This window comes from Mycteria americana, chromosome 1 (genome assembly GCF_035582795.1).
Source record: "Mycteria americana isolate JAX WOST 10 ecotype Jacksonville Zoo and Gardens chromosome 1, USCA_MyAme_1.0, whole genome shotgun sequence".
NCBI classification, from domain to species: domain Eukaryota; kingdom Metazoa; phylum Chordata; class Aves; order Ciconiiformes; family Ciconiidae; genus Mycteria; species Mycteria americana.
Window position 1 is genome coordinate 59,315,216 of NC_134365.1, and position 25,484 is coordinate 59,340,699.

At 47.1% G+C, this 25,484-nt stretch overlaps 1 protein-coding gene across 19 annotated transcripts in view; it reads left to right on the forward strand.

Moving 5' to 3' along the window:
- The window catches only part of RBFOX2 (RNA binding fox-1 homolog 2), a 174,997-nt gene that overhangs the window by 82,148 nt on the left and 67,365 nt on the right, over positions 1–25,484 (forward strand). The window contains exon 1 of one of the 19 annotated variants that reach the window (XM_075501553.1): positions 3,848–3,982. The exons of 17 other annotated variants lie outside the window; for them this stretch is intronic. In XM_075501553.1, coding sequence (XP_075357668.1) covers positions 3,980–3,982 — 3 coding nt within the window. In that variant the 5' untranslated portion in view covers positions 3,848–3,979. Of the gene's footprint in view, positions 1–3,847; positions 3,983–4,276; positions 4,551–25,484 lie in introns of those variants that run through there. One more of the 19 variants, XM_075501526.1, reaches the window with a different exon arrangement.

A 25,484-nucleotide genomic window follows, 5' to 3' on the forward strand; every position in this document is an offset into this window, starting at 1 on the left:
GCTCTATATGTTATTTGGGCAAAACTGGAGCTTACGTGCTGGTTTTGTAGAAGGACATTGCTTCCATGCTGGGCTCCTTGGCTTGGTGCGTCTCAGGCCTTGGCAGCGTGGAGGCTCTGCGGAGGGCTTTGAGGCTCCTGGACGCAAGCGGTACCATTTGACACTTTAACTCCAAGGTCTGTGTTTTTTGAGACTTGCGTGTTTTGGTTTTCATTTTTGGCTTTTTGCTTAATTTTTTTTTTTTTTTTTGGTAGGGGTGTTGAGCTGACACCAATGCTGTCAGCTAGTCTGTTGTTGCATGCCTTACTGCATTGTCCGGGTGCGTGTGACTTGTACGTGTGACTGCAGTCTGTCCCACAGGGATGGCAAGCCACCGGGAACTGCTCCTCACCTATTTTCCTCCTCCCTCCTCTGAAATCACCCACAAAACCTCCGACAAAGCCTCTTTCATCACCTTTTCGCTTTTGGAGGTCCAGCGAGGATGTGTAGGGTGATAGGAATGGGTGGGTTTGAGAGCAGTGCTCGGGGCAGGGTGAAGCTTGTATTGCAGCCTCTGCTGGGGGAGGGGGCTATATTTGGAGCACACGTGAGATTTGCTGGCCTGGTGTGTGGAGTCTTGGAGAAGCCGGAGGCCATAGGTCAGGCTCAAATACTTTCGGAGCCAACTGAAAGATGATGTTCTCTGCACAGTCCTTGGCTATTCAGTGTCAGCATTCCTTGTCCTCACAGGCACCAAATTTATCCAGAAAACGTGAAACGTAGACTGGCGGTTGAAGATTATCTACCCCGAGATACTTCAGATAGCTGCTAAACAGTATTTTGTTAGGTTACCTTGTACCAGGGGTTTTGTTACGCACATGAATAGAATCCACCAGCAGAAGTGTGTCTTTTGGTTGTTAAGATTTGTTCCTGATAAATTGGTTCTTTGCACTTGAAACTTTTTTTTTTCTTTTCTCTGGCCTTGATCCAGCTGGCAGGTTTGCTCCATATAAACTTGAGCCAGCACAGAAATGCAGGTAATGGGATGTTAAAATCAAAGTCTGTGCCTTCCTTCCACCTTAGTGGCAAAAGGGAATTACAGGCATAGCAAAAGAAAAAGGAAGACAAACCCTGAAATTTGCTGAAAGCGGAGTACTTGTGGCTTTCTCCTCTCTCTCCATTTCTACCAGTCCTATGAGTCTTAAACTAACCCAAGCATTTGAAAGTGTACGTGTAGACCACTTAGTCAAACTAGAGGTTAGTTCTTCACCTGTGCTCTCACCAGTGTGATTTCAGTGGCCTTGCCCCATCGCCTGCTGCTTAAACGTCCTTCCCCAGCTTATTTTCCATTAGGATTTGAATGATAGGAGCTGACCAAAACCTATCATGTACATCCAGGTGAACACAGAAGAGAGTATAAAAGTGGCGCAGATGTGCTCAGGTGGGAGCAATGAGCTTTGCCTGGCGTGGTAAGGATGATAAGCTGTGCCCTGGCACTGCCGAGACAGACTAGTTAAATTTGCCCGTAGTTATTTCAGAATGCTACTTCTACAGCACGGTAATGAAGTTTCAACGCATATGTGCCTGTGATGCATGAGAAATCATGAGAACTTCTAAGTATTGGCATCTAGAGCCGTTCTGAATATGTTGCTTTTTGAATAAATGCAGTAAGTAGGAAGGGATGATCTCATGGCTCTGAGCTGTATGTTCTTCAGGCTTCCAGCTGTCAGCTCTACTCGTGCTCCTCTGTTGTTTTCAGCAGCATGTTCTGCAGTTTGAGTCTGATTTTCCTCAGTAGAAGGTGGCAAACGGTGATGGTAAATTGGGTAGTCATTCTATGATTTGCACGTAGGAGAAGCTAAGTGGAGGCCCACCAAACTTATTTCACTTGGCCATGAGACATCTGAACCCCCAGCCCTCAGTGAGGAAAGGTGAGTTGCACAGATTCACCAATTAATTTTATCAGTCTTGTTCGTTATCAGGTGTTGCTTTGTGGGTTCCAGTAGAGCCCAAGACAACAAAGACCTCAAGTGTTATGAAGTCTGATCATGTTTTCCATGGTATTCTTGAAGCTTTTGAAACTCTGTATCAGATGTTAATTTCAGATGTTTTTACAGCAGTCAGAGCTCCTGCAGACCTGCATTTCTTGTTGCCTGAGCACATCCATTGGAAATTGGGGCTTTTCTTTCACTAAACAGGAGCAAAGGTGGATATATTCCAAGCATGGGGGAGAATATGCTTTCTGGCCTACAATGGAGATGAAAGAGTAGTAGTACCAGCAGTAGATCACACTGAAGGGAATTCCCACTCTGCTGGCTCATGAGCAAAGCAGTTGTACCAACTGGGTGGTGGGAGGCAGTGCAAGTGAGGGTTCAGTGTGTGGTTGGGCACCTCTTTTTCCTTAGAGGATTCTTTTTGATGGCAAATATTTCTGGAGTTTCCTAAGGTGAAGGCCAAAATGGATTAGAAATGATGCTGTCCTGGTGAACAGCGGTGGGATGGCAGTAGCATGATGTTTCTTTGTCCTGAAGGTCTGTGCCCTAGATCTGGGACAAGATGTTGCCACTCTGTGGCACAGAGGAGACCAGGTGAATGCCACAGTTAAGCGGAAAGAATAAGGAGATTATCCTGAAGGATTGGAGAGGTCTGGTGAATGAGATGCACATTGCTGAAACCTGGTGCTTTGTCATGGCAAAAGGTATAAAGAGGTCACTGTGTTTTCTGCTGCTTTGAAATGGAATTTACACTGGACCTAGAATCATGCTCCAGAATCTCAGGTTTGTAATAGGGGAGAAAGGAAAAAAGAAAAAATCCAGTACTTTCCCTGGTTTTACAATATTGCCTGTAAACCTGTAGTGTTGTAAGATACAAGTTAGCAGAGAGGATGAGGTAACTCAGAGAAGTGTGGACTCTGACTCAGAGCCCTGCAGGCCCTAGCCATGGAGGCTGGCTCCGTCCCAGAGGACCCCACGCCACGGTTGGTTGTTTGGTCACGCAGGGCGGCTGGCCCTGGTGGGACGTAAGGACTTGCTGGTGTCTTGACCTCAGGCTTTTCACGCCAGAGGAGCGAACAGGGCTGGGATGCGCGCTCCTGCTGGCCTCTACTGCCTTAGGAGAGAAAGGGGAAGGGAGGGAGGGAGCCAGAGGTCGGTTTGCAGCGGTGAAGTTGGAAAACTGAAGAGCGGTGTGGGTCAGCACGGGCCGCCTGGAGAGCAGTGCAGTGGCAGAAGCCCATGATGAAAAACTACTAGGTGTTGGGGTTTTGGTTTTTTGTTTGGTGGTTTTGGGGGGTTTTTTTTGTTTGTTTGTTTGTTTTTTAGTGTAAATTGTAACTGGGCATATTCATGCAAAGGAGAACACATGGGGATGCAAGGTGTTACTGCACCGTAATTTGGCTTTTCTGCTGCAAAAGCCTGGGCAGTCTCTTGAGTACCAGGTGTCAAGAAGAGAGATTTCAGAGGAGCAACTTGCCTGAGGTGGTTTTATCTCCACATCATGAGTGCCGGAGCATCAGCATAGTCCTCTTGTCTAACCGAGGGATTGGCAGACCTGCACTCAGCCCTGTCCATGGGTTTTCCATGGGTGCAATGCTGGGAAGAATCAATCGGTGCGTCTCGGATCCTGTCTGCCAAATGGGGTAGCTGTGTATTGGTCTGTTTTACGGGGTCGCCGGGAGAACAAATGCTGCCAACCGTGGAGTGCTCAGGTGTTAAGGGCCAGATGCTTACTGAAGATAAATGGGAGGGGAAAAAAGCAAGCTGGGAAGGAGTCCAGCGATCTCCAGTTTTTATGATGAAAGAAATGCAGATCCTGGCACAGATACTGCTTCCGGTTCGTCCGACACGGCGTATAACCCACGCGTTCTCCCCTTTGTGGCAGGAGGGAGGTCTGTGCAAAACTGACAGCTATCTCCCGAGCATCCTCCTGCTGGGAGATGCTCTCTCCCGCCTCGTGAGGTCCAGGCGGGGGAAGCCTGGCCGCTAGAACCGAGCCGCTGGGAATGGTAGGTGCGGAGGAGCGCGGGCAGGCCGTGGGGACCTTCGCTTTTATTTCCAGCTCGCGTTTGGGTCTCCGCCGAGCCCCCCTTGGTTGCCGGGGGGGGGTGGTCCCGGCGGGCAGGCGGGGGAGCGCCTCGGCGGGGCTGCGGGCGCGGCGGCAGCCTCGGCGCTGCCGCGGGGGGCGGGCGGGGGGTGGCCGAGCCGGGCGGGGCGAGGCGGGGCGCGGCGGGGGCGGTCCCGGCTCGCATTAATTACCTTCGGCATTCGGGGCGGTGCTTCCCGCAGCCATCTGGCTGAGCTGGGGGGAGCGGGGGGAGCGGCGGCCGGGGAGGGAGGGAGGGAGGGGGAAGAAAGGGAGGAACACGGGAGAAGAAAGGGAGGAAAAAGGGCTCGGGGGGCAACGCGCCGGCGAGGCAGCGCAGCGCAGGCACCCGCCGCCCGCCTCCACGGGGCTGCTGCTTTTTATTTTTGTTTTATTTTTACGTCTTTTTTTTTTTTTCCCCTCTCCCTCCCCCCCCCTGCGGCCGGGCTCCCCCATTTTGGTTTATGGAGAAAAAGAAAATGGTAACTCAGGTAAGGCTGGCGGGCGGGCCGGGCTGCCGGTGCCGCGCCGCGGCGGCTGCCTGCCCGGCTTTGTCTGGGCGGGGAGCGGGGGGCCCGGCGCCGTGCGGAGCGGCCGGCAGCGGGGCTGCACCGCCGCCTCCCCGTGGGGCGGCCGCGGCTCCGCGCCGCCCCCGCCCGGCGCTGGGGCGGGAGGGAGCCCCGCCGCGCCGGGCACCCGGGTTGGGCGCTTTGGGGAAGGGGCTCGTGCAGTCCCCCTGCCCGGTGCAGCCTCGCAGTGCCCTCTAGGGAGAAGAGGTGCGGGAGGGGCACGGGTGCCTCTGCTCCCGAGTTAGCCTAAGCCCGCCTTCGAACGACCGATCCTGGCCGAGCGCGAAGGTAAACGTCTTCCCAGGCATTCCTCCATCCAGCTGCGACGGTCACCGTGAGGGCTGGGAAGCCCTCGCAGGTAGCTGTAGGCGTGGGGCTGCCCGTGTCTTCCCGGGGGGGAAGCGGCTGACGTTTCCTGGGGAGCGCACCCAGCTGCCAGGGCATCGCGCTTCCCCCACCTCGGAAGGGGAGTTTATCGGACGGTGCTCGCCTTTTAAGGCTGCTACATGTTTTTGTATTTTTACTTTTTTTTTTTTTTTTTTTTTTTCGCATGGCATCTGCAAGTCGCCACCGGAGGGAGGGGGCAAAGGGAGGAGGAGGAGAGCGGCATCGGGAGCTGGAATCCTTTGGAGTTAGGCATTATATAATGCCCCGCAGTGCCTTGCGGAGCTGGAAACCTGTGGGGGATATTCCCAAAGGGGGTGGAGGGAAGGACTCTCGGAGGGAACTTTTCTTCAAATCTGGGTTTCACAAGTGCTGTTTTTTGTGGAGCTTTGCAGTTTTTTTAGACTAGATGCATACTGTCTTCTTGGCTTTCCTCAGCCCTGGCTGAATCCCTGTTCGTTAGCTGCTACCGAGATCCTGCGTGTCCCACTGCAAGGGGCAGCGCTTTCGCGGGTGCCTGGCTCAGAATGAATCTGCTGCAAGCAGTGACACCCGCTTTGACCCTTCCTGTCCCTCATCTTGCGTCGATTGTCAGTGGCTGAAAAATAGGTCTCTGTCCACTCTTAAGGTATCTTCCCAGGCTCCCAAGCCCCACCTTCTGCTATTAAGTCCCTTCCATTACCGATTCCTTTTTATCTGGACCAAGGCTTTCTGTTTTGAGACGGAAGAGCTCTGCAGAAATCTCCTGAGGCTTTCTGTACCTATATTTAGTTTAGTGAATGATGCTGAAAAGCTGTGTCTCTGCACTCAGGGTCCTTTTGTGTATCGCTGCATGCTCAGAGCGTGCCCGGTTAGATGGAGGTGTATGCCCCTAAGGTGCAGATTGGCGTGTGCACGTTTCAGAGAGTTGTTCTGCACAGCCTTGTATTGCAGTGTGCTCTCAGCCACAACCGTTATGCACATAGCCTGTGTCTGTGCAGCACAGAAAAGTGCACTTGTGTACTGGTGACCCAGGCATGTAGTTCATGCGTGCCTAGGACCGAGCACCCTGAAGCACGAGCAGGTTGGTTTGGAGAGTGGAGCTGGGAAGGATGGGATTCTGCTGGAGCACTGGCTGGAACAGGGGAGGGTATAAACTCCCTTAAAGGTTTGGGATATCCTAAGAGACTTTGGGGAAATCTGTCTTCCACAGAAATTGTTAATTTACTGATGTGGGAAGGGAGGTATCAAAACCATGCATTACTAGTATTGGCTGACCTTGAGTTATGACTTCCTTAAGAGTATGTACTGTCTAGGATAGGTTTTCAGGATTTGTGCTGCATATTACATGCTGATGCTGAAGAAGATGCATATTAAAGTAACCAGTAGGGGAGGAGAGCTCGGACTGTCTCTCAGTTGGGGTCTCCGAATGAACGACGGATAGCCCTTTTATGCAGAGTTGAGGAAGACAGCGAAGGTGAGTTCAGCTGTAGCATAGTGCTGCTTCTTGCAGAGGGAGCATTTGGGTTGTTAGGCTGGTCCTTGGCAGTACTTCACTGCAGGTTTGGCCGAGTGTGGGGCTGAAGGAGTGTGGCACATCCAGGACGGTGTCCCCAGCCACGTTGTTCTCATTCTGCAATGCTGTTTGAAGCAGTGGAGTGGCCTTACTCACAACCTGTGAACGTATTTCATTTATGAAAAGTAAATGTTGTTGGTATGTTAAGCTGGTAATTGCTACTAAATGAATTCATCATTGCTACAGTTTCTTGCTCTGTTTGGTTCAGTCTCCGGACAATATTGCCTGCCTGGTCTGCGTTCTGTTGTGTTTTAGGGAGCAAGCTCGCCCATCTTCCTTGGAAATCTGGGAGATCAGCTTCTGTATAGGCATGAGGGGCTGGTAAAACAAAATAAATGGGAGTGTGTGGGGTGGGAAGACTAGAAACAGTGATGGGAAGAAATGGGAGATGCTGGAGGGTAGAAATGTGCTTGAAAAAGAGGAAACCAAACTTGCTAATGAGAGCAAGAGCTCAGATTCATTAACGGAAAGTACCCTGGTCTTATCCCCCTTAATCCTAAATCAGTGAAAATGAGTGTTAAACGAGGCCTAGTACATCATGTGCTAATTGCGGATGAAAGAGAGAGTCTTGGGTGGATGGGAATTATATGCTAAAAGGCTTTTTCTCTGTGCGGTGCATGGTGAGGTTGCTGGCTTGTGTGGAGCACAAAGCCCTCCCTTTCTTGGACAGCCTAGTGCCTTGCTGGCGTTTTCTTCCGAATCTGTTTCCCATCGAGCTGCTGCCTCCTTAAGGAGTCCCGCCAGCCCATGTGGCAGCCGGCAGCGCCGGAGCGAGCATGTGTGTGTGTGTGCGTGTATGTATGTATGTATGCCTTTGTAATGAATCACCCCGCCATTGTCTGCTCCCCTCCCTGCTGCCGGCGATGGAGCCTTTCACCTGGGTTGCTGCCTGCCGGCCAGCCTTCTTCCAAGATGGGAAGAGGAGGAGGAAGGGTTGCTCGCGGTAATTAAAGCCAGACGGGGGAGAGCTGCTATTTTCTGACTGCAGCACCCCGTTTTCCCTCTTTCTGTCTTGAGTTCCAGTCTTTTGATGTGGGTGTAGGCAGGAACATCTGAAGGGTCCCCTTTTGTGCAGCTGTAGGATCACCAGTCTCCATTTTGTGGCACCATTTGAAGTGTCTTTGCTGCCCTGCCTGCCAGCGTGCCCCCTCTTGTCCCCCCCCCCCAGCACCCCTCGGAGGCTCCAGCCAGCACCGTTTATCTTGGCACGTGTTTGACTTGCTACGCTCTGCCCATGGCTCAGGGAGGTGGTGGCGTTTGTGGCTTTGAGACTAATTTATGTCCTTGTTAAAATGAACCAGCAAGCAGCCTCATTTTTTCCAGAGATTTTCTTCCCTTTCCCTTCCCCCTTCCATAACCCTTTCCCTCCCAGACCCCGTGTGTAGCTATGAGACAACCTTGTGCAGCCAAAAGTTGCTTGCTCAGTCAGTGATTTTTTTTTTTTAATTTAAAAAAAAAACAAATGCAGAGCTCCTTAAATGGAGATCTTATTTAAATCAGAGCAGCGGCTGACTCATTAAAGGCCTCACTGTCTCCTTTTCGTTCCTCTGCCTCATTCCCTTTCCCTATCTTTCTCTACCTCCCATTACAGTAGCGGTGTGATAAAACAGATCTTTGTTTGCGCTCCATGTTGGAATCATGCAGGGGGTGCGTATCTGGAGGGGGGAGAAGACAGGAGATGGGGAGCCCTGTCACGACAGCCACCTTGTGCTAGCTAAAAATGTACAATGCATCCCATTATAGGAGGCCGTCCTCCTTTGTTTGAACTCTCTGCAAGGGAGACAGAGTCCCAGAACAGCCTTCCCCTTCCCATCCCTTTACGTCCACTTTGGGATCTACTCCCCTCCAGGCAAGCTGGATGCTTCAGGGTTCCCCTGCACCCCTAAAAGAAGTAATTAAAAAAAAAAAAAAAAAAAAGCTTTTTCTGTGTGTAGTGGAAGGCTCCCTTTTTTTCTCTCTGACTTCTCTGAGGAGCTACCACTATTCCCCTGTTCCCCTTTCCTTGCTTTCAGGATTGCGTCTCCCTTTCCTTTCGGGCCAAGCGTCCTTGCTGTTTGCTCCTCAGTTTGGTGTTACTCTTGCAAACTTGCATGAGCTATCTGAAGGGGATCGCGTTCTTCTCTGTCCACGTCCTTGTGCTCTTCCCCTTTCTTTGCCGTTCGAAAAGCAGTGCTTGGTTATGCAGTACCTGACTGTGCCGATGCGTATCCCCTAGTTTTTGCTTCCCTTCTACTGGTTGTCATAGGACTTCGTTTTAGCGCTGCAGACACCATGTCAGCAGCAGAGGTTTGTGTGAGAGGAATCCTGGCCAGTCACTTTTCCAGGAGAATCTCCCCTGGCAATTGAAAGATGGATCTGCGGCTCATGTTCCTTGATGTAAAGACATGATTGCTTGAGGTGGGCGCATGGGTTGTGTCTGTAACTCTTGTGATACTTAGAGATTTAACTGCTGGTTGAGAAGGGCTTATTCTTAAGGGCTTAAAAATCAGTGGGGTCTGTCAGAACCCTGTGAGTGGTTTTTAAAGTCCTTTTCTCTTTACCACCTTTCCTGAGCACTTTCAGATGTGTTGGAGTAGAAGCAAACTGCTGTGGGCACTTGCAGAGCAGCCTTGGGATGGCAGAAGCTGCATTCAACGTTGCCTAGGCAGGATGGCAATGTAAAAGGCAACTTGATACAGCAGTGCCATTTCCTTAAATCCCTGTCCTAGAAATAACCTCGCTGCTCCCTAATGCATTTCTTCTGCAGGTGACTAGGTAACTAATCCCTGGGTACCTGGGAATTGAGAAATGAGGATGCCTGAGTTTGCCACAGTATGTGCTGTGATATTCGGATGACAAGTCTGTGTAAATTTAACATAATGTTTTACTGTTATTTTAAGAACTATTAATTTGTGAAGTATCTGGATTAGTGAAAAGGTTATAGTGAGCTACCAAAAAATACTAAGAGTTGATGGTTGAGAAGGAGGGAAGCCCTTAAAACTAGCAACATCTTTCCCTGCAGGTTATTAATTCATGATGGCTCCATTGCACTTAATTAGTATTGACCAGCCTTCTACTGTAAAATTCTAACACCAGTGCAAAAGGGGCCGCAAGGGGGGGGGGGGGGGGGGGGGGGGCTGATGTTTTTTAGACCTGGATTCTGGTCTGATTAACTGCTTTGGGGTAAAATGCTCAATGTTCCTGTTTTAGATACATTTTCAGCAGATGATGTGTGCAGTTAGCTGCCCCTTTGCAATGAGTTCCTTAACCTGTTTGTCTCCTAGCTGCAAGTCACCAAACTCAGTAACAGGCATCCCATGGAGGTCTAAGTACCAGGGACAAGGTGGTTAGTTTGCCTCAGTCTGCTCTCAAATATTACTTAAAAGGATGTAGTCAGGTATTCTTCCTATCTGCCATGTTCCCTGGAATCAGAGTAGAGAAATGTTAACTTTCCTACCAAAAGTATTTTGGTTTGCTCCTGTAGAGTTATTTATGATCCTGTGCTGTGCAGGATGTTTTTTTGCTGGGGTGCTGGAGGTTGTGCTATGACTAGTGAGGGCTGGAGATGTATAGGCTAGTTTTGTAGGGTTCGCAGAAGCTAGAGCAATTAATGCTCAACTGAAAGCTTTTTCAAAAAATAGAGTGCGCTTTGCCTATATAAAAGAAAATAGGACAAATGCTGGGCCTGTTCAACAGTGTGCTTTGTTTAAAATATCTGGTTTTTTTTTTTCTTTGCAAAACTGTCCATTGAGCAATACTATTCACAAACTGAATTTGAGAGTTATCAAGATGGTAATGGGAAGGCACTTCAATTCCGGGGCATTTCCATATTTTAAATTGGGAAAGAAACCTTCATTTGTTCTCTTTATTTCTGTGTCTATTTATGATAGTCTTTAATCACATGATTGCATGCTATTTTTTTCCACAAGGAAGGAAAGAAAAACCAGACAACCCTCCACCCATCCCCATCAGCTCCAGTATGTGTGGCACCACGACGACCTCTGCAAGTATCAGTAGCAGGGTTGGCCGTCCCAGATGCATCCCACAGACCTCTGCCACTTACACTGAATGTATAATTAGCTGTTATTTTCTATGCAGGCCAGCTTGATCTGTGTTTGCCAGTTGGTTTTGTGTATTTGCTGACAGCAGAGGAATGGTGACTTTTCGCAATATTAGGCTCTGGTTTAGGCTTTGGGAGTGTACGCTAGTAGGCACATTTTCCCCCCTCTTCCATCCCTGCATGACCTCTCCTGTCTCACCTCTGCCATCCGTCATGGATGGATGGATGGGTCTTCTTCCTCCCACTCTCTGCTCATGATCCCTTGTCAGTAGCTTGTTGCATGCAAGTCCACGTCCATGCTGTCCCTGTCTCCATTCCTCTCCATTTACGTGTCATCCCGTTTCGGCATGCTATTTCTTTACCTTGATAATTTCAGTTCTTTCTCAGCTGATTTTTAGGCCAGCTTATTCTCTCTCTGCTTCTCCGTTCTCCTCCTCCCTGTCCTCACTATAGTCTCCTTGTCATACACTTTTTTAACTTCTCCACCCACTCCTTGCATTCCTCATTTAGTTTGCCTTTTCTGCTCCTATTGCAGTCAAACTTGTCTGACCTATCCCTTTGCCCCCATCACTAAGTCTGCCCTGTTGGCACTCAGGCTTCTTGTCCCAATTTACTTTCCTTCCACTACACTTCCAGATCTGTTTCTTGGGTTTTTTGGATTTGAGGTGGGTAGCTGCTACTCCACATGACTTGATCCCTACAAAGGGGATGGTGTAAAGTACATGAGATGGGTCATCTCCCTGCTATCATTGATCTCTAGACCTGGATCTGACATGGCCGGTATCTCCTGTGAAGCCGTGGATGAGCCTTGAACGAGAGCATGAAATCACAGAAAATGGGGTGCAAGTGGCACTGCCAGCTACCCTCAAGAGCGTCTCTGTTTCCTGTTAAGATAAACTGTGTCCAAACCATTCCTGATGGCGAGTAACCTGCCTTAAAAACATTTGCAATGCCACTGCCAGCCTTGACAATACCAGTCCTTTCCTTTCTAAGCATTGCTAAGTCTTTCCTAATATTTAACATAAAGCTTGTTGCCACCATTTGTTCTTTCCATGATAAATATGAAGAATGGATTGGTTCTTTCCTTTTCGGTAGGTTTTGCATATTGGAATTTTTTTTCTTGTTTTCAGCCTTTTTGGACCATCATATATGGCTTTACCAGCAGATTTAGTTGATAAAATGTAAGACAAGCACTGTAGTTTTCCATAGTTTTGTTATAATGTTGGTCAGGTTTTGGTGGCTTGTTAGTATGGTTGCTAAATATAGATACCTGAAATGCAATTTTTTCTGTTAAATATGAAGTCCTTGTAGGCTTTTCAAAGTGTGTGGGGTCGTCGCCCTCCCCCATCATAAGCAAGACAAAATATTCCCCCTACTTCTTTCTCAGGTTGGATTGATAAGGCTGAAGTAACAAAAAAAGTTACCAACCCCAAAATCAAATGCAGATAGCATGAAAAAAATTTCAGTTCAAATGGTGGTCTTTGAATTATAAACAACTGGAAACAGGGTCTTACAATGGGAGGGATCAGCCAGCTTGGCTCTACCAGCCCTGCCTGTGATGGAGACTTTCACCCTGAATAGTCTCTAAATACCTAAGTGGAATTGCACTCCAAGTAGCCTCTGATCTGAGGGTGCACAGAGACACCAAAAATGTCCGAGTAATTGTGAGGGTAATCTTCTAGCTGCTTCTGAAGACTGCCCTCGGGCTGGGAGTCTTGAGTACAGCTAAACCCCTCTGAACTGTCCTCCCAGTTATCCTGCTTAAAATTCATAGTCTCTGCAGTTGTGGTCCTATGGAGTTTAGGAATTCTGTGTGCTTTATAAGTCCTGGTCTTGCCGAGCTATCTGACTTGGAGGGCATATTTGACTTTCAGATAATTGCTTTTGATTAACCAAGATTTAGATAATCAGAGTTTGACCTATGCAGTGCATAGACCATCATTCACCTATCGGGTCTCACTGAGGCTCCTTATCTGAAGCTTACGCTCTCCTTCCAGTCCTAATAGCAAAACCTGCTTCAAATTGCTTAAAAAGACTGATTTAAAAATGCCCTGGAGAGGAGTTTGGATTTCTTGGATAGTACTAGTCCTCCTTTGTCTCGTGTACCCTCTGCGAAGAGTGAAACCCTTAGTTTGATTTGTTGTTCTTTGTAGCTTTTCTTATTTTTGCTATTGCAGCATATGAAAGGAGGTTATCAAAACTGAACAAGTATGCAAAGTACTTGGAAATATTAGGGAGCAAGAGTAAGAAAGGTCTTTGTTTTCCAGCATGTGTCCCTTCTTGCTTTGTAAAATGTGGTTGAGATAAATAGGGCAGCAGAGGAAAGGATTTCGGAGTTTCAACAGGCAGAGATTTAGATCTGCATTATCTTAGAAAGGATCCTTTCAGCCTGAATCAGGAGGTAGAGGAGGAAGAGCATGGTAATTTGGTGAAATTAGTGAATTAGTCAATTTGTTGACTGTTGGTTGGACTATAAGGTGTTGTGGTATGTTAGCTTTGCTTAGTGTTCAAATATGTAATGCGCATTAGTTTGCTTTAACTTTTCCCCTTGCTTTTCTTTGTGTGCATGATGAGGCTGTTGTAATGTTACTACGTTTGCTTTGCAAAACCGTTCTCTGGTCTGCCTCCACCCAGTTCCAGGATGAAGCTCTCTGCTGTCTCTAAGCAGCGGGAAGGGGAGGAAAAGTACATCTAGGAGTCCCTCTTACATAAGTTTGGTTTGGGGGGCAGAGGTGGTTGGTGTTTTTTCGGGGTCACTTTGGCTCCATCACATGGTCTAATCTGTGGTAAAGGGTGTAGTGTGGTGAGAAACAGGAATGAGGAAGGTGGTGACTGAAGGCTGTGGTGAGAACTTGGGTCAGTTGCCTGCTCCAGGTGTTCTTCACAGGGACATGGGTGACAGACTGTGAATGAGCATACGCTAAGTGTGACTGATGAAGAGGTGTAGTCAAGGAGGGACTGACCCTCTTGGTAGCAGAAAGAATTCAGGTCATCCAAAGCCAGTTGCAAACCTTCATCCTGAGAGAAATTTTCTGAGGGACTTTAGCTCCTTTTGGTCAAAATGCTGCGAGGGGTGTGAGAATGAATTTATCTGGTAACGTGGGCTTCAGAAAGGTGGAAAAAAAATACTGCTGGTATCTTGATGCTCTGTCAGAAAGCCAGACTTCTAAATGCCTTGTCTTACTCAATGAGATGAATCTAAGTAAATCAGGTTAAATCAGATTAAAGATCCCTGAGCCATGTTTTCCATCAAGTCTGAAACCAGCTTTGGGCAGCTCGATGGCAACTTTGGCTGTAGACAAAATGAAAGTCCTCCTGAAACAAGCCCCTCTGTGAGGAGGTAAGAGAGGCGGTGACGTTACTGTCCTTTTCAGCTTAAATGTGGTTTCTCAGGACTTTTTTTGTTGTTATCAGGGATACTCTTAATTGGTTTTGACAATGAGCTGCAGGAGTTACTGCAAGTGTGACACAGAAGTCGGGAGAAAGCTGCACCAGAGGCCGCAGACTTGAGCTTCTCCGTTCAGATCCATGCCTGCCCTGCCTCCTGCCTGCCAGCTCCAAGCCTCCTTGCCTGATGGGTGGCCAGGGTCCTGCCTGGCAGCTCAGCCACGTGGCCAAGAATGCGTCTCCCAGCCAGACCTCTCCTTAAAGCAGAAGTATCCAGAAAGCCGAAGTAGCTTTTTTTAGTGGGTGGGTAGGAAACTCTGAGCTATGTTATGTGTAACCCAGAGAAGAAGAATAGCTAGAGCTGAGTAATAGGAATTTCTTAATGATTTGGAGGAGCATAAAGGAAGACAAATTTCATTCTTCTAGGTGGTTTATAGAGGGCTGTAGTGGCTCTCAAAAGTGTGTAGTAGGCCTCTAGGTTAGCAGTGAGGCTCTGTGCCTCGCCATACAATTATTCTGAGATACTATCTGGCCTAAATCTAGGAGAAAAGAAGCTGGTGGCAGGAAAGAGCCATATTTGATTGACACGATTTAAATGCAGAGCTGTGATGAGCCTCCTGGCCTACTATTCTGGCAATCCTAGCAGAAGAGTGCTAGTGTGGGGCCAGGCTTCCTGCAGCCAATGCAGCTGTGAAGTGGTTTGGGAATTGCCCTCGGCTGTGTCCATCCCACCTTTCTGCTGGGAGTTACTGTGCCTGCATGAGCTGCCTCTCTGCGCCTGTGTGAGGTCAGGTGTGTTAGTCCTGCTGTTGTTGAAGTGTGTGGAGATGAGTCCGTTAATTAGGTGTGATGTTGGTAGTACCCAGCAGAAGCAGAGCACAAAGCTAGAGGTAGTTGCTCAAACCATTCCCTCTTTGATCAACAAAGATCAACCGCAGCTATAAAATACAGGTGGTCCTCATACCCTGTGGTCCCAAATTCTGGGGTTCTGGAAAGGCTTTACGTCCTGGACATGCTAGGGGAAGCTATAAGAGCAATAGATTCAGTTGTCATAATTTTCATCTTAAATGATTTGAAAGAAGCTTTTCACATGTATCGGTCTTCTTGTGACTCTTCTAGTGCATTTTGAAGGCCTAAGAAAGCAAAGGGACTTCAGGTAACAATAAATACATTGGCTGCTGTGGGCTACTACTCATGCTGTCATTGGCCACTTTTGAACATTAACGCTTCCTAAAAATTTAATAGGACACAAGCAATGCTTATTTTCTGATGAGCTTTACCAGCCTGGATGCATGAAGTTGGAAAGGATCACCCAGAGCAGAAAAACGGGTTACAGAGCACTGATTTGTTCTTGTGTTTGGCACCTGACTAGTTCTGTCAGTTCTCAGTGTTGCCTATCCTTTGCTTCCAGCAGAGCAGGGCAGCTCAGATCCCTTCAAACGAGTTGAAGTTAAAACCAAGTGCTGAAGACTTGTGCTGAAGAACATTTCTCAGGTTTGACAGTGATGAAGTATGTCTGTGGGCTGTGCTGGCCCGTCTGGGGGACCATTGCAAGCCCATCTAGCAAGCTGGGTCTCCCGCTTCCCAAGCCGAGAGTGTGTTGGGTCTCAGAGGGACATCTGTTTCAAAGGAGCACGTTTGTAGGATGGATCAACTGTCTGTCTGTCTGTTCCACACAGTGGCTTCAGACTGATGAGAAATGATTCCAGTTCCTTATGTCCTCATTGCTTCAGATTGAAACTTTTATATCTTCAAAGGAACAATTCACTTCTGCTTTCTTCTTGTTTTCAGTCAATTGTGCTCCTTCTAAAGCAGTGAGGATATTATCATCTTGGCCGCTTATACACTCGTGCTGCGGGATCTCCTTCCTCCCTGTCCTCAGTTACAGTGTTACATGTTTCGCATATCTCATCTCTTAAAGGAGGTGATTGCATCTTTGAAAATTGGAAGAACTGGCAGAGTCTGCTGAAATCTTGTGGTGTTTTAGGTCAGCTGTCAGTGATAGTAACCTGATCTATGGCAAATCTTTCCCTCCCTCTCCCCGGGGTGCCTGCTCTGCCCTTTGTGTGCCAGTGGGGCTAATATGATCCAAATTAACTTTTTCATCTGTTTGCATTTATTTTCTGAGTCATGAGAGGTCCTCAGGAGCCACAGGATTAAACGTTGTTTTCCTTCCTAACACTTTTTGTATTATAGCAAACATTATCTTTTCATTCTTGCCTGGGATCGGATGCCATTTTTTTCCATGTTAGTGTGCTGCTGGGTATGCGGCCCATTATGGGAGTAACACGGAGCTGCACAGTCAGCAGAGGAGCACTCATTATTTTGATGTCTGCTGCAAAATGGTGGCTCCTGCTCTAAATTACTTGGTGAGGTGATTGCTCGTCTTCCAGGATATTTTGCTTCCTCTGTGTATGAGGTCTGTTAATAGGATAGGAAAGTACAAGCAAGGTGTTTTTTGGGCCAGTTTGGGTCTGACTTCTGACTGGATCCTTTAGTTTTAGTGATACATGAAGGACAGTTGGGGTGGTGGTTAGGAGCAGAGATGTAAACTCCCAGGACTTGCTGCTCGCAAAGCAGTGGGATTGTTGTCACTCTCTGAACTACACTGCTGTGATTGCTATTTTATATTTTTAATACAAACAGCATCTTTTTGGTGGTGCGGCTGATGGCCAGTTCTGAAGGAGGGCTGCTGCTGCTCTTCCAGGAGCCTTTGGATAGAAGGGACAGAGGGCGGCAGCAGGCGTTTGATCCACGTATTCAGTAGGCAGCTGCTCTTCCTTGAAATGCTATCTGGCGGGAGGTTTTGCTGTTTGACAGCTCAATACTTCACTTTGGAGCCAATTTGCGCCATACAACAGGGGGATGAGAGAGAATTTCATTAATAGGAAACGGGCCATCCCGAGCAGGCTATGCAGCACTCGGATGCTGCCTTGATCTCTTCCCTTGACCATGAGGACCATGGATGAAATAGCAGGAGCTCTGGCTTGCGGTAGGAAGCTCACTCTTGATGTGCTGCAGGGCCCTTTCTGTGCATAGGAAAGACCCGTTTGTTCCCCTTCAAAGGTCTAAAAGCAGCTTAAATGAGACTGCAGGGGAATTGAGCAGTTTAATCCAAGATTGTGCATCTGCAGACCTTGCTGAGTTGTCGCATACCCTTGCATGTGCCCTGCCGTGCCCAAGCTGTGACAGGGCTGAACCATTTGGTACCTGGCTTGTACCTTAAGCTGGGCAAGGATCCAGGTACGAGGAGTGTCTTCTCCTTGCGCAGTCCGAGAGGCATCTTTGAGAGCATGTGACGCATTGAGATTGCGGTTTAGTTACCATCATATTTTAAAACGTGGGCACCAGGAAAGGCAGAGATGCTTCTCTTTTTACATACTATTAATTACAGCCTTTGCCTGGAAAGGAGATGCCCTGGTGCAGCTCAGTTAGTGAGGGCAGGTTAGCTTGTGCCTGTCACTTAGGATAACCCTTTGGCTGCTGGCTGCTCTTTGTGAGGGTGTATTTTTTATTTCTCTTCACTCAGAGTAGGCTTATCTGTTTTCTGAAGGCTTCTCCATACGTTGTGTGACCAGCAAATATCTTACGTCTTTTGAATCTAGTGAGAGATGCAGTGGAAGCTGGTATGAAAGTCCAATTTTGAGCATGGCCATAGGTTTTATGGCCCTATAAATTTGATCCTGAACAAACGTCTTATACGTGATTTTGATTTCCTTCAAAATTTACTGCAAAATTTTAGTTACCCCCTGAAATTGTCTTTAAAAAAAAAAAAAAAAGTTTCTTTATAGGTGAGAGCATAGCTAAGGTCCTGGTTAAAAACCCAAGCTTTTAACACTGTGAAAGTCAAAATAACCCTCAGAACGACATGCAGATGACGGCTGAGTAAATGAATGCATTTTCTGTTATGTCCTAAACCTGTTTTCTAGCCGATTTTATTCGTGCCAGTGATGGCCAAGTTGTGTACATCTGTTAGCATCCCACAGAGAGCCCAGCGGAGCTGCTAGCAACCAAGAAATGCCGGAGTAAATGCACCGCTGAAATTAAGGAAGGGAGTTGTGGGGAAAAGAGACAGGCTTTCATGCTTTCTCATTGAGCTTTTGGGTTTGGTGGTCTTGGTTTTCTGCTCTTCCAAGGTGCAATATTAAAAGGTTTAAGACCCTGTGGGGTCTTAAATTATTTTCTCTTTGAGTGTGAGCGTTATACCCCAAAGCCAGAGGCCCCAGAAGAGGTGAAAGCAAAGCATGCAGTAGCTGTGTTCTGCACCTCTCTGGAAAGCAGAGCACCTTTTTACTTTTTCACAGTGTTTTTGCTTGTTTGGAAAGTAACCGGAGCTGTGCTCATGAATATTTGAGGCTCTCAGGTGCTGCTGGAGGGAAGGAGGACCGAGGGAGGGCAGGCGGTGTGGGAGCCGGAGGGGCAGAACAGGGAGTGGCCCCAGCCCTGCGTGGTTGTCTCCTCTCTCTTATTCTAGTAGACTTCTCATCAGGGTGAATGTGCTCTGAAATATTTATTGCCCTGTTTAAATATTCATTGCTGCAAAGGCAGTGCAGCCTGATGGCAGCAGCAGAGCCTCAAGGGACAGGGGCTGCAGCAGTCCCTGGCATTTCCTTTCAGTAATATGATAAAAATATATTTAAAAAAAAATACTCGGGCATTCCCCCACTGCAAGATTGACAGGAGCAGTCAGGCGTACGTCTCGGTGTTTCCTCTTCGTGCCAGAGACTTGTGTTTGCTCTCAGGCTCGTATGCCGGGGTGCTGCTCTTGGTTGCCAGATGCTAATGCTTTTTTTCCAGGCCTGTATCCTGGAGCGAGTGGCTTTGTTTAGCCTGACACTGTGTGTGTGAAAGGGGATGTACAGAAGGGGAGACCGACTGGCTGAAAGGGTTTAAGTTTTGCATAGCCTGTTCTCTTGTCTTTCTGTAGGTGTGAGCAGACAAACAGAGTGAGGAGGGGTGAAAAAAGGGACCTTTAATGCACTTGGCTGTGGAAGGTGGAGGTCTGCTGGGAGTTACGGAGGGGTAAATTTCACAGGAACTCATGCAGTAACGTATTAATGGAACTGCAGATGCTGACAGATGTGCCACTGAAATGAGATGCTCTTTATCAATTTAGCTTTTAAGGTTTATCGATTTAGCTTCGGTAAAATAGAGCAGTTTAAAAGTGGGACTACCAGTAATATGCAATAGCTTAACGTGAATATTTGGTATATTGCTGTTGTTAAACCCACACGTTTTATGTGACCAAGGCGTTGATGTGGTGGTGACAAGGGAGAGCAGCATGCTTCCAAAGATGATGCTGAGCACGGGGGCTGCAGGAGCTGCATTAACGACACCCAGCCCAGGAGGAGCCATCTGAAAGGTGGTCAAATGTGCTGCTGACCTCGAGCTTCACCTTTGAGCCCATGCAGGTGGCCTGTGTAGGGGAGAAGTCTATGCTGGTTCGTGGTTACAGCAGGAATTTGGTAAACATACGTTAGCTGGAAGGCCTGGGGGAAGGAGGCTTTAAAAGGATTTTATAACAAAAGGGGAATCTTTCCTGAGATACTTGTCAAATTCACTGTGTATAAACCACCTTTATGCTGGCTTACGTGGGGACACTCTCAAAGTTAAGCATAAGCGAAGCAGGTAGTGGCAATAACATATGCTAAATGTCCATGTAACCTCTTGTTCAGGGATGAAGTGGCTTTCAGGTGCATTTTCAAGTTGCGCTTAATGTAGCGTAACTATGGGTTGCTGTGAGAAGAATAGTCCCCCTCATCTCTCTGCCCTGGCCATATGTTCAGCCTCCTCACTGCTTTGGGCATCGTGCTTAGGCAGATAAAAAGCGAGACAGTTCAGTTTATGACCAAACAGATGACTATTGTTTGGATTAATTTTCTGACTATGTCCATGGCATGACTAGATCTCACAACAGCCGGGGAGGGAAGCAGAGCCACTGCTTCTGAGGCCAGTTAGTAGTTTATCATATTACGTGGTCCACGAAACTGTACCTATACTTCTCAATAGCTTGTTCCTCTCCATAAGGTGAAATAATTTTACTTATAAATGTGTCTGCTGCTTAGTTTAATCTGCTTTAATTTATATGCATTGACTTCCACTAGCTCTTCTTAGCTTGCCAGCATACTGTCCTATAGATCTGGCTTTACATCATCTCTTCTGGCCGTATGTGCGTTGTAGGCCAGTATGTCTCACTCGGGTACCTCTGTTTTGAATGACATAATGTTTTCAGCACGAAGGCAAGAAGAGATGGAAAGGACTGAGTCCTTCTCACCAGCTGACTTAATGACTGTCATTTAGAAATCAGTAAACAAAATAAAATGGTGTCTTTTACCAGAGCTGAATTTATCAGACTCAGCTTCTGGCTATTGGTTTTCTTAATGCCTTTGTTCATTAGATTAAATATTATTAGTGCCTACTTTTTTTTTCCCCTCTCACCATTAATACACTTTTGCAAAATAATCAGTTGCCATGTAATTTTTTTTTTTTTAAATTAGAAGCAAAATCTATTGGGCTTTTCAAGTTTTTTCAGTGTACAGCCATGTGGCTTTTCCCAATCTTGTGGTAATTTTTGTGGCTCTTTCGTGTTCCCTTTTGAGTTTTTTAATTCCCTTTTTAAAATTCATATGTGGAAGCATGTATCTTACTTTTCTGGCCAATTTATCTTATTACTGGCCAAGGCCATGTACCAAAGGGGCAATGCTTCCCGCGTCCCACATGTTGGTAATATACCCAAACAACTGTAGTCACTCTGTGTACCAGGCTGCTGCACAGGCGAGTTGCTTCTCCATGACCTTCTGCTCCTTTCCAGTACCTCTGCTTTTCAGGACACATAGTGGAGGCTTCCTTGAAAATGGAAAACTCCTCTTGGAACAAATGAGTAACAGGAGATAGGAGAATGCATTGCTGGAATGGAAAGTAACTGTGGGAAGAAATCTGCGTTTTTAAACCGTCAAATTTCTGTTCTCAAGCGTGTGCCAAGTCAGTCACAGATTTCCTCTGCCCCGCACCCTGAGAGCAGCTTGATATAATATTGTTCCTGTGTTGCTGAGTCCTGGCACTTGAGTCACAGATGATTCCCATTTGCCTCGGCTGGGGCTGTATGCATCTCATCCCCTCTCTTCTGTACTGAATTCTGACTGTACCCATGATAGGCCAGTGGCAGTGAAAATGTGACAAGGCTGAGACATTTAGCTGCTTGCATTAAAAAAAAGAGCCCCAAGAGGAGCTCTGGTTTTGTGTTTAAGTATGCCGTATACGTCTCGTCCCCCACCTTTGCTCCATAGTCACGTCCAAACGCGTGGCTCCCTGCTATGGTTTCTGCCAGCTCTGCAGTTCTTTCCGAGGCATTCAGCGCTCTCCAATTGATTCCAGATGTGCTCTCCCTTTCCCGGCGCTTTCTCCCTTCCTCCTCCTCCTCCTCCTGTGCTGCCAGCAGAGGCAGGGCTGCTTTTCCCTGTGAGGTGCTGGAATTAGTGCAGGCAAGCGGGAGGACTTTCCTGTTGGCCACTGAAATCAGGGGAATTGAAGGGGCCTGTGTAAGTGCTGTATAAGTGAAGCCCTGCCTGACAGGGCTTTGAGGTTTGCCCATCCTTTGGGAGCCACGTCAGCTCCGAGCAGCACCTCCACACAGCTCAGTAGTGCCTTCAGCTTATTCCCCTCACAGCAGAGGAGAGGGAGACAGGGAAGCCTGATGCCAAAAGTGATCTTCAAAATCCTTTCTAGAAGAGTGCTGGACATATAGAGAGATCTGGAAGAGTCTATTGCAGATAGCTGCATCACATAGCAAGGGCTTTGAAAATTTCCTGTGACTGAAGTAGATACAAATCTTTCTAAGGGGCTGAATGAGCTTCATGAGGATTTAAACATTCAGGAAAGCAGTTTGAATTCTTGAGGTTGCAGGAATAACTCTCCACACTCACTGAGATTTGGTGATGTGCTTGCAGATACAGGGCAGTAGTCCATTCGCAGAGCAGGGACATGGGATGAAAAATTGCTTATCAGTCCAGCTCAGGTACCTGATTGGGGTTGGAGAAGCAGATACTGGTTTTTAGAAAGACAATGTCACCTGGAGAGCTACTGTCTTCCTTGAAACAAAGCCGTCTGAAGTGAGCAATCTGATTGCAGAATTAGCTGAGGTGACAGTAGCTGTGACACTACCCTGACAGCCTGATCAAGAGTTACCATGGGACCAGGTGGGATTTTCTTCCCTGCTACATTTCCATGTTCTGCAGCCCTTCTTTTACTGAGCAGCAGCAGGAACCAGTGGTTAGCAGTCAGGAGTAAGGCAGAAAACCAACACAGGGAGATCGTCTGTGCCATCTTAGTGTCATGCACGTGAGTGCCCAGGTGCCCTAATGCAACCACGGACCACTCCTGAAAGAGCAGTTACCACACTCCTTCCCCACCACCGGCATCTGGTTCATCCTGCCTCCTGGCATGAGGATCTGCAGTCATGCAACTGTGAGTGTGATCAGTTTGCTAATCTGCTGAAAAGCTAATCGCGGTTAGCTTAGATTAAACATACATGACGCATCTGCAGCACACTGTTTCTTAGCTATGATTCATTTGAATTCTGGTCCAAACTTAACCCTCTTCACCCAACAGTAATCTCACTTGTGTGGGAGATGCTTCTGCCACTCTGGGTGTCCGCTGGATTAATGTACGACTAGATTTGTAATATTTTGAGACTTTATTTTCATCTTGATTTGTCAAAAGCTAGTCGTCTTATGGAAATCTTTTTTCCCCAAGAACATTTGACTATGAATGTGAAGTGGAAAGTATTCACTTGGAATATTGCAGAGGTGGGAAGAACACAGCCAGGGTAGGTGCTAAAGGACTAATCTGGAACAAAAAATTGAGCCTGAGTCTTTCTCTTACTTGCTGGCTTTGCTGCTGAGGATGTATCCATCCTGGTGACTTTTTCCTTTGTTCCACACCCCCACCCCCTTCTCCCCAATAATTCTTGGAGGTAGTTTCATTCCTAATATGGAATGGAAACAGATGTTGAGACCTCAATGTCGTCTCTTGAAGCACAATTCTTTCTTTCTAATCAACCCCAGAGAGCGTGAATTGATTGAAAGCGTTTGGTGGGATGCCTTCGTGCCAGTAACATTTAACTATTTTTTTTTTTTTTGGAAAGGAGGAATAATGTAGATTTCAGGAGCAGAAAATCAGTGCTTTTTTTAAAATCTGAAAGATATGTTTCAGGCTGGTAAGTAGATGTGGCTCTGGGCCTTATTAATGTTGTGTAACTCTAAAGCTTTGGCTATATCCAACAGGAAACCTCTTTGCAGGTTGCCTAGGGGCTTCTTAATTAAGCATGTACGCATTCAGCACTGAGAGCCTGCATTTGTACATTGGGATAGAGCAAAAGTTGACCATTACTGGAAATGATGACAGCATGGGGATGAGTGAGTGCTTCCTCTGTATAAGAGTAAGATAGGACTATAATTTTCTTTCATCCTTTCCTACAAAACAGGGGCTTGAACTTCTTCTCCGTGAAATTCTTAAATGCATTAAAAAAAAGAAAAAAAAGGCCAGCTGTTTTATTTTACAGAACAGTTTTTGGTGGCCTGGAATGATGGAGTGTCTATTGGAAGATAACTTGCTCTTCCCTTGTTTTACATATCTAGGAGAAGGAAGGGCAAGATTAGATAATCTAGTGCAAGCTTGCACCAGGAAGTTGAAGAAAACATGGCTTTAAATGGTTAGCTAGGTGCAAGCTTGAGTGCAGGCTTTTATTTATTTATTTATTATTTCTGGTGGAAGATGAGCTTATTTAGGCTTAAGTTAACCCAATACAAAAAGTGTTTCCTAAAATGATTACATCTGATTTTAAATTAAAAAAAAAAAAAAAAAAAAAGAATGCATACATGTAAACTTTCCTCTGTTTTAACAAAATTAGCATAAAACTCCACCAAACTTTTGCAAAACTACCTACAGGTAGAGCACTGCTTTTGGGAGGATTCAGGGGAAATTGCTCTTGTGCCTGTGGTAGTAGAGTCAAAATCTAGCATTCTTTTCTGTTACCCCAATATGTCATAGATCAAATGAAGATCAAGGTCCAGACGTGCAGATGAAATACAAACCCCCTTATTACTGTGATCCCCTTTAAGGTGCTTTTATGATCAACCCACATCAAGAAAAAGAGTGTTGATTTTATCAGTCTGGGTCGTCAGACAGACAGACATGCTGGTCTTGCTCTCTGGAGTAACAGAAATGCCTTTGTAGTGTGGACTGTGGGTGTCAGGTTAGGGTCACGTACCTGTCTGAATCCAGGAACAGGTTTGTACAAAGATGAAGACTACAAGGTGGTTATATCCTTTGTATATCCTTTTCACCTCCAGACTTCCTTTCTGTAGGCATTTTACCCATTCTTCCCATTCAGAAACTAATCCGTAATGAAATAGCCATGACAGAGAAAGTGTTACTACTGTGTTTTAGGGTAAAGAGTTTGTATGATGTTCATGGGCACCTGCAGGGATCGCATGGCCAAGTCAGTGTTTTGGCACGACTGGGGAGTTGGAAAGCCATTGCTTCATCATCCTATACATCAGTTTGGCTTGTGTTTGAGTATCTTCATGACCCTAAAGAGTAAAAGCACAATTTTTAAAATCAAGGCTTAGCTTCCACATGCTATGAGAGTTACCAGTGTAGGTTGGGGTTTATCTCTGGTGTAATGCCCAAGCCCGTGGTTTTCTGGAAGGGATAATGCTCAAGTTCCTGGTAGGTCTTGGAGCATTCCTCACGCTGCTTTGTATCCATTCCATTTGCGAAGAAATTGCTTGCTGATATATTTGTTATCAGCGGGCAAATTGTGGGATTGGCTGGGGAGAGGGTTAATGCGTGCCGGAGACTCTGGCTCCCCGGCAGCCTGAGCTCATCCAAGTGCTGGTGCCCGTGGCCCTTCCCTCCCCAGCTTCTCCACCCCCTCTCCTTTCTGGCTCCGGTTCTCCTCCAACTTCTTGCCAAGCCATTTCAGCACTCTTAACTGGGAACAAAACTAACCTGACAATAAAAAGCGAGGGTTTTTTTTTTTCCCCTTCTCCCCCCCCCCCCCCCCCCCCCGGGATATGTGCTGAAACAGCTCAGCGGAGGGTGGATGGAGTGCTGTGGCTGGCAGGGGAGAGAGGGCGGGAGTGCCCAGCTGGAGGTGGGACGGTGGCAGGTCCAGCCAGAGCCCCTCTGGAGCGCGAGTTCCACCGGGGCTCCTGGGAGAGGAGACTGTGTCGGAAGGGGCTGGGAAGGGGAGCCTGCTACAGGAACCTTAATTTGTGTTCAACTGTGAGAAGGGCGGGGAAAAAAACCCTGCCCATTTTCTTTATTATTATTATTATTATTCTCTTGCTCCTGCAGCAGCAGGGTTGTGTGGTTGGCCCTTCCTCTCTTGTCTGCGTACAGCTGAGGAGCAGTGCTTGGCCTCTTCTGCGGGAGCCGTGTGTCACGTTTGCCTCCCTGACAGGATGCTGTGACCTGGGTTGGAGGGGGG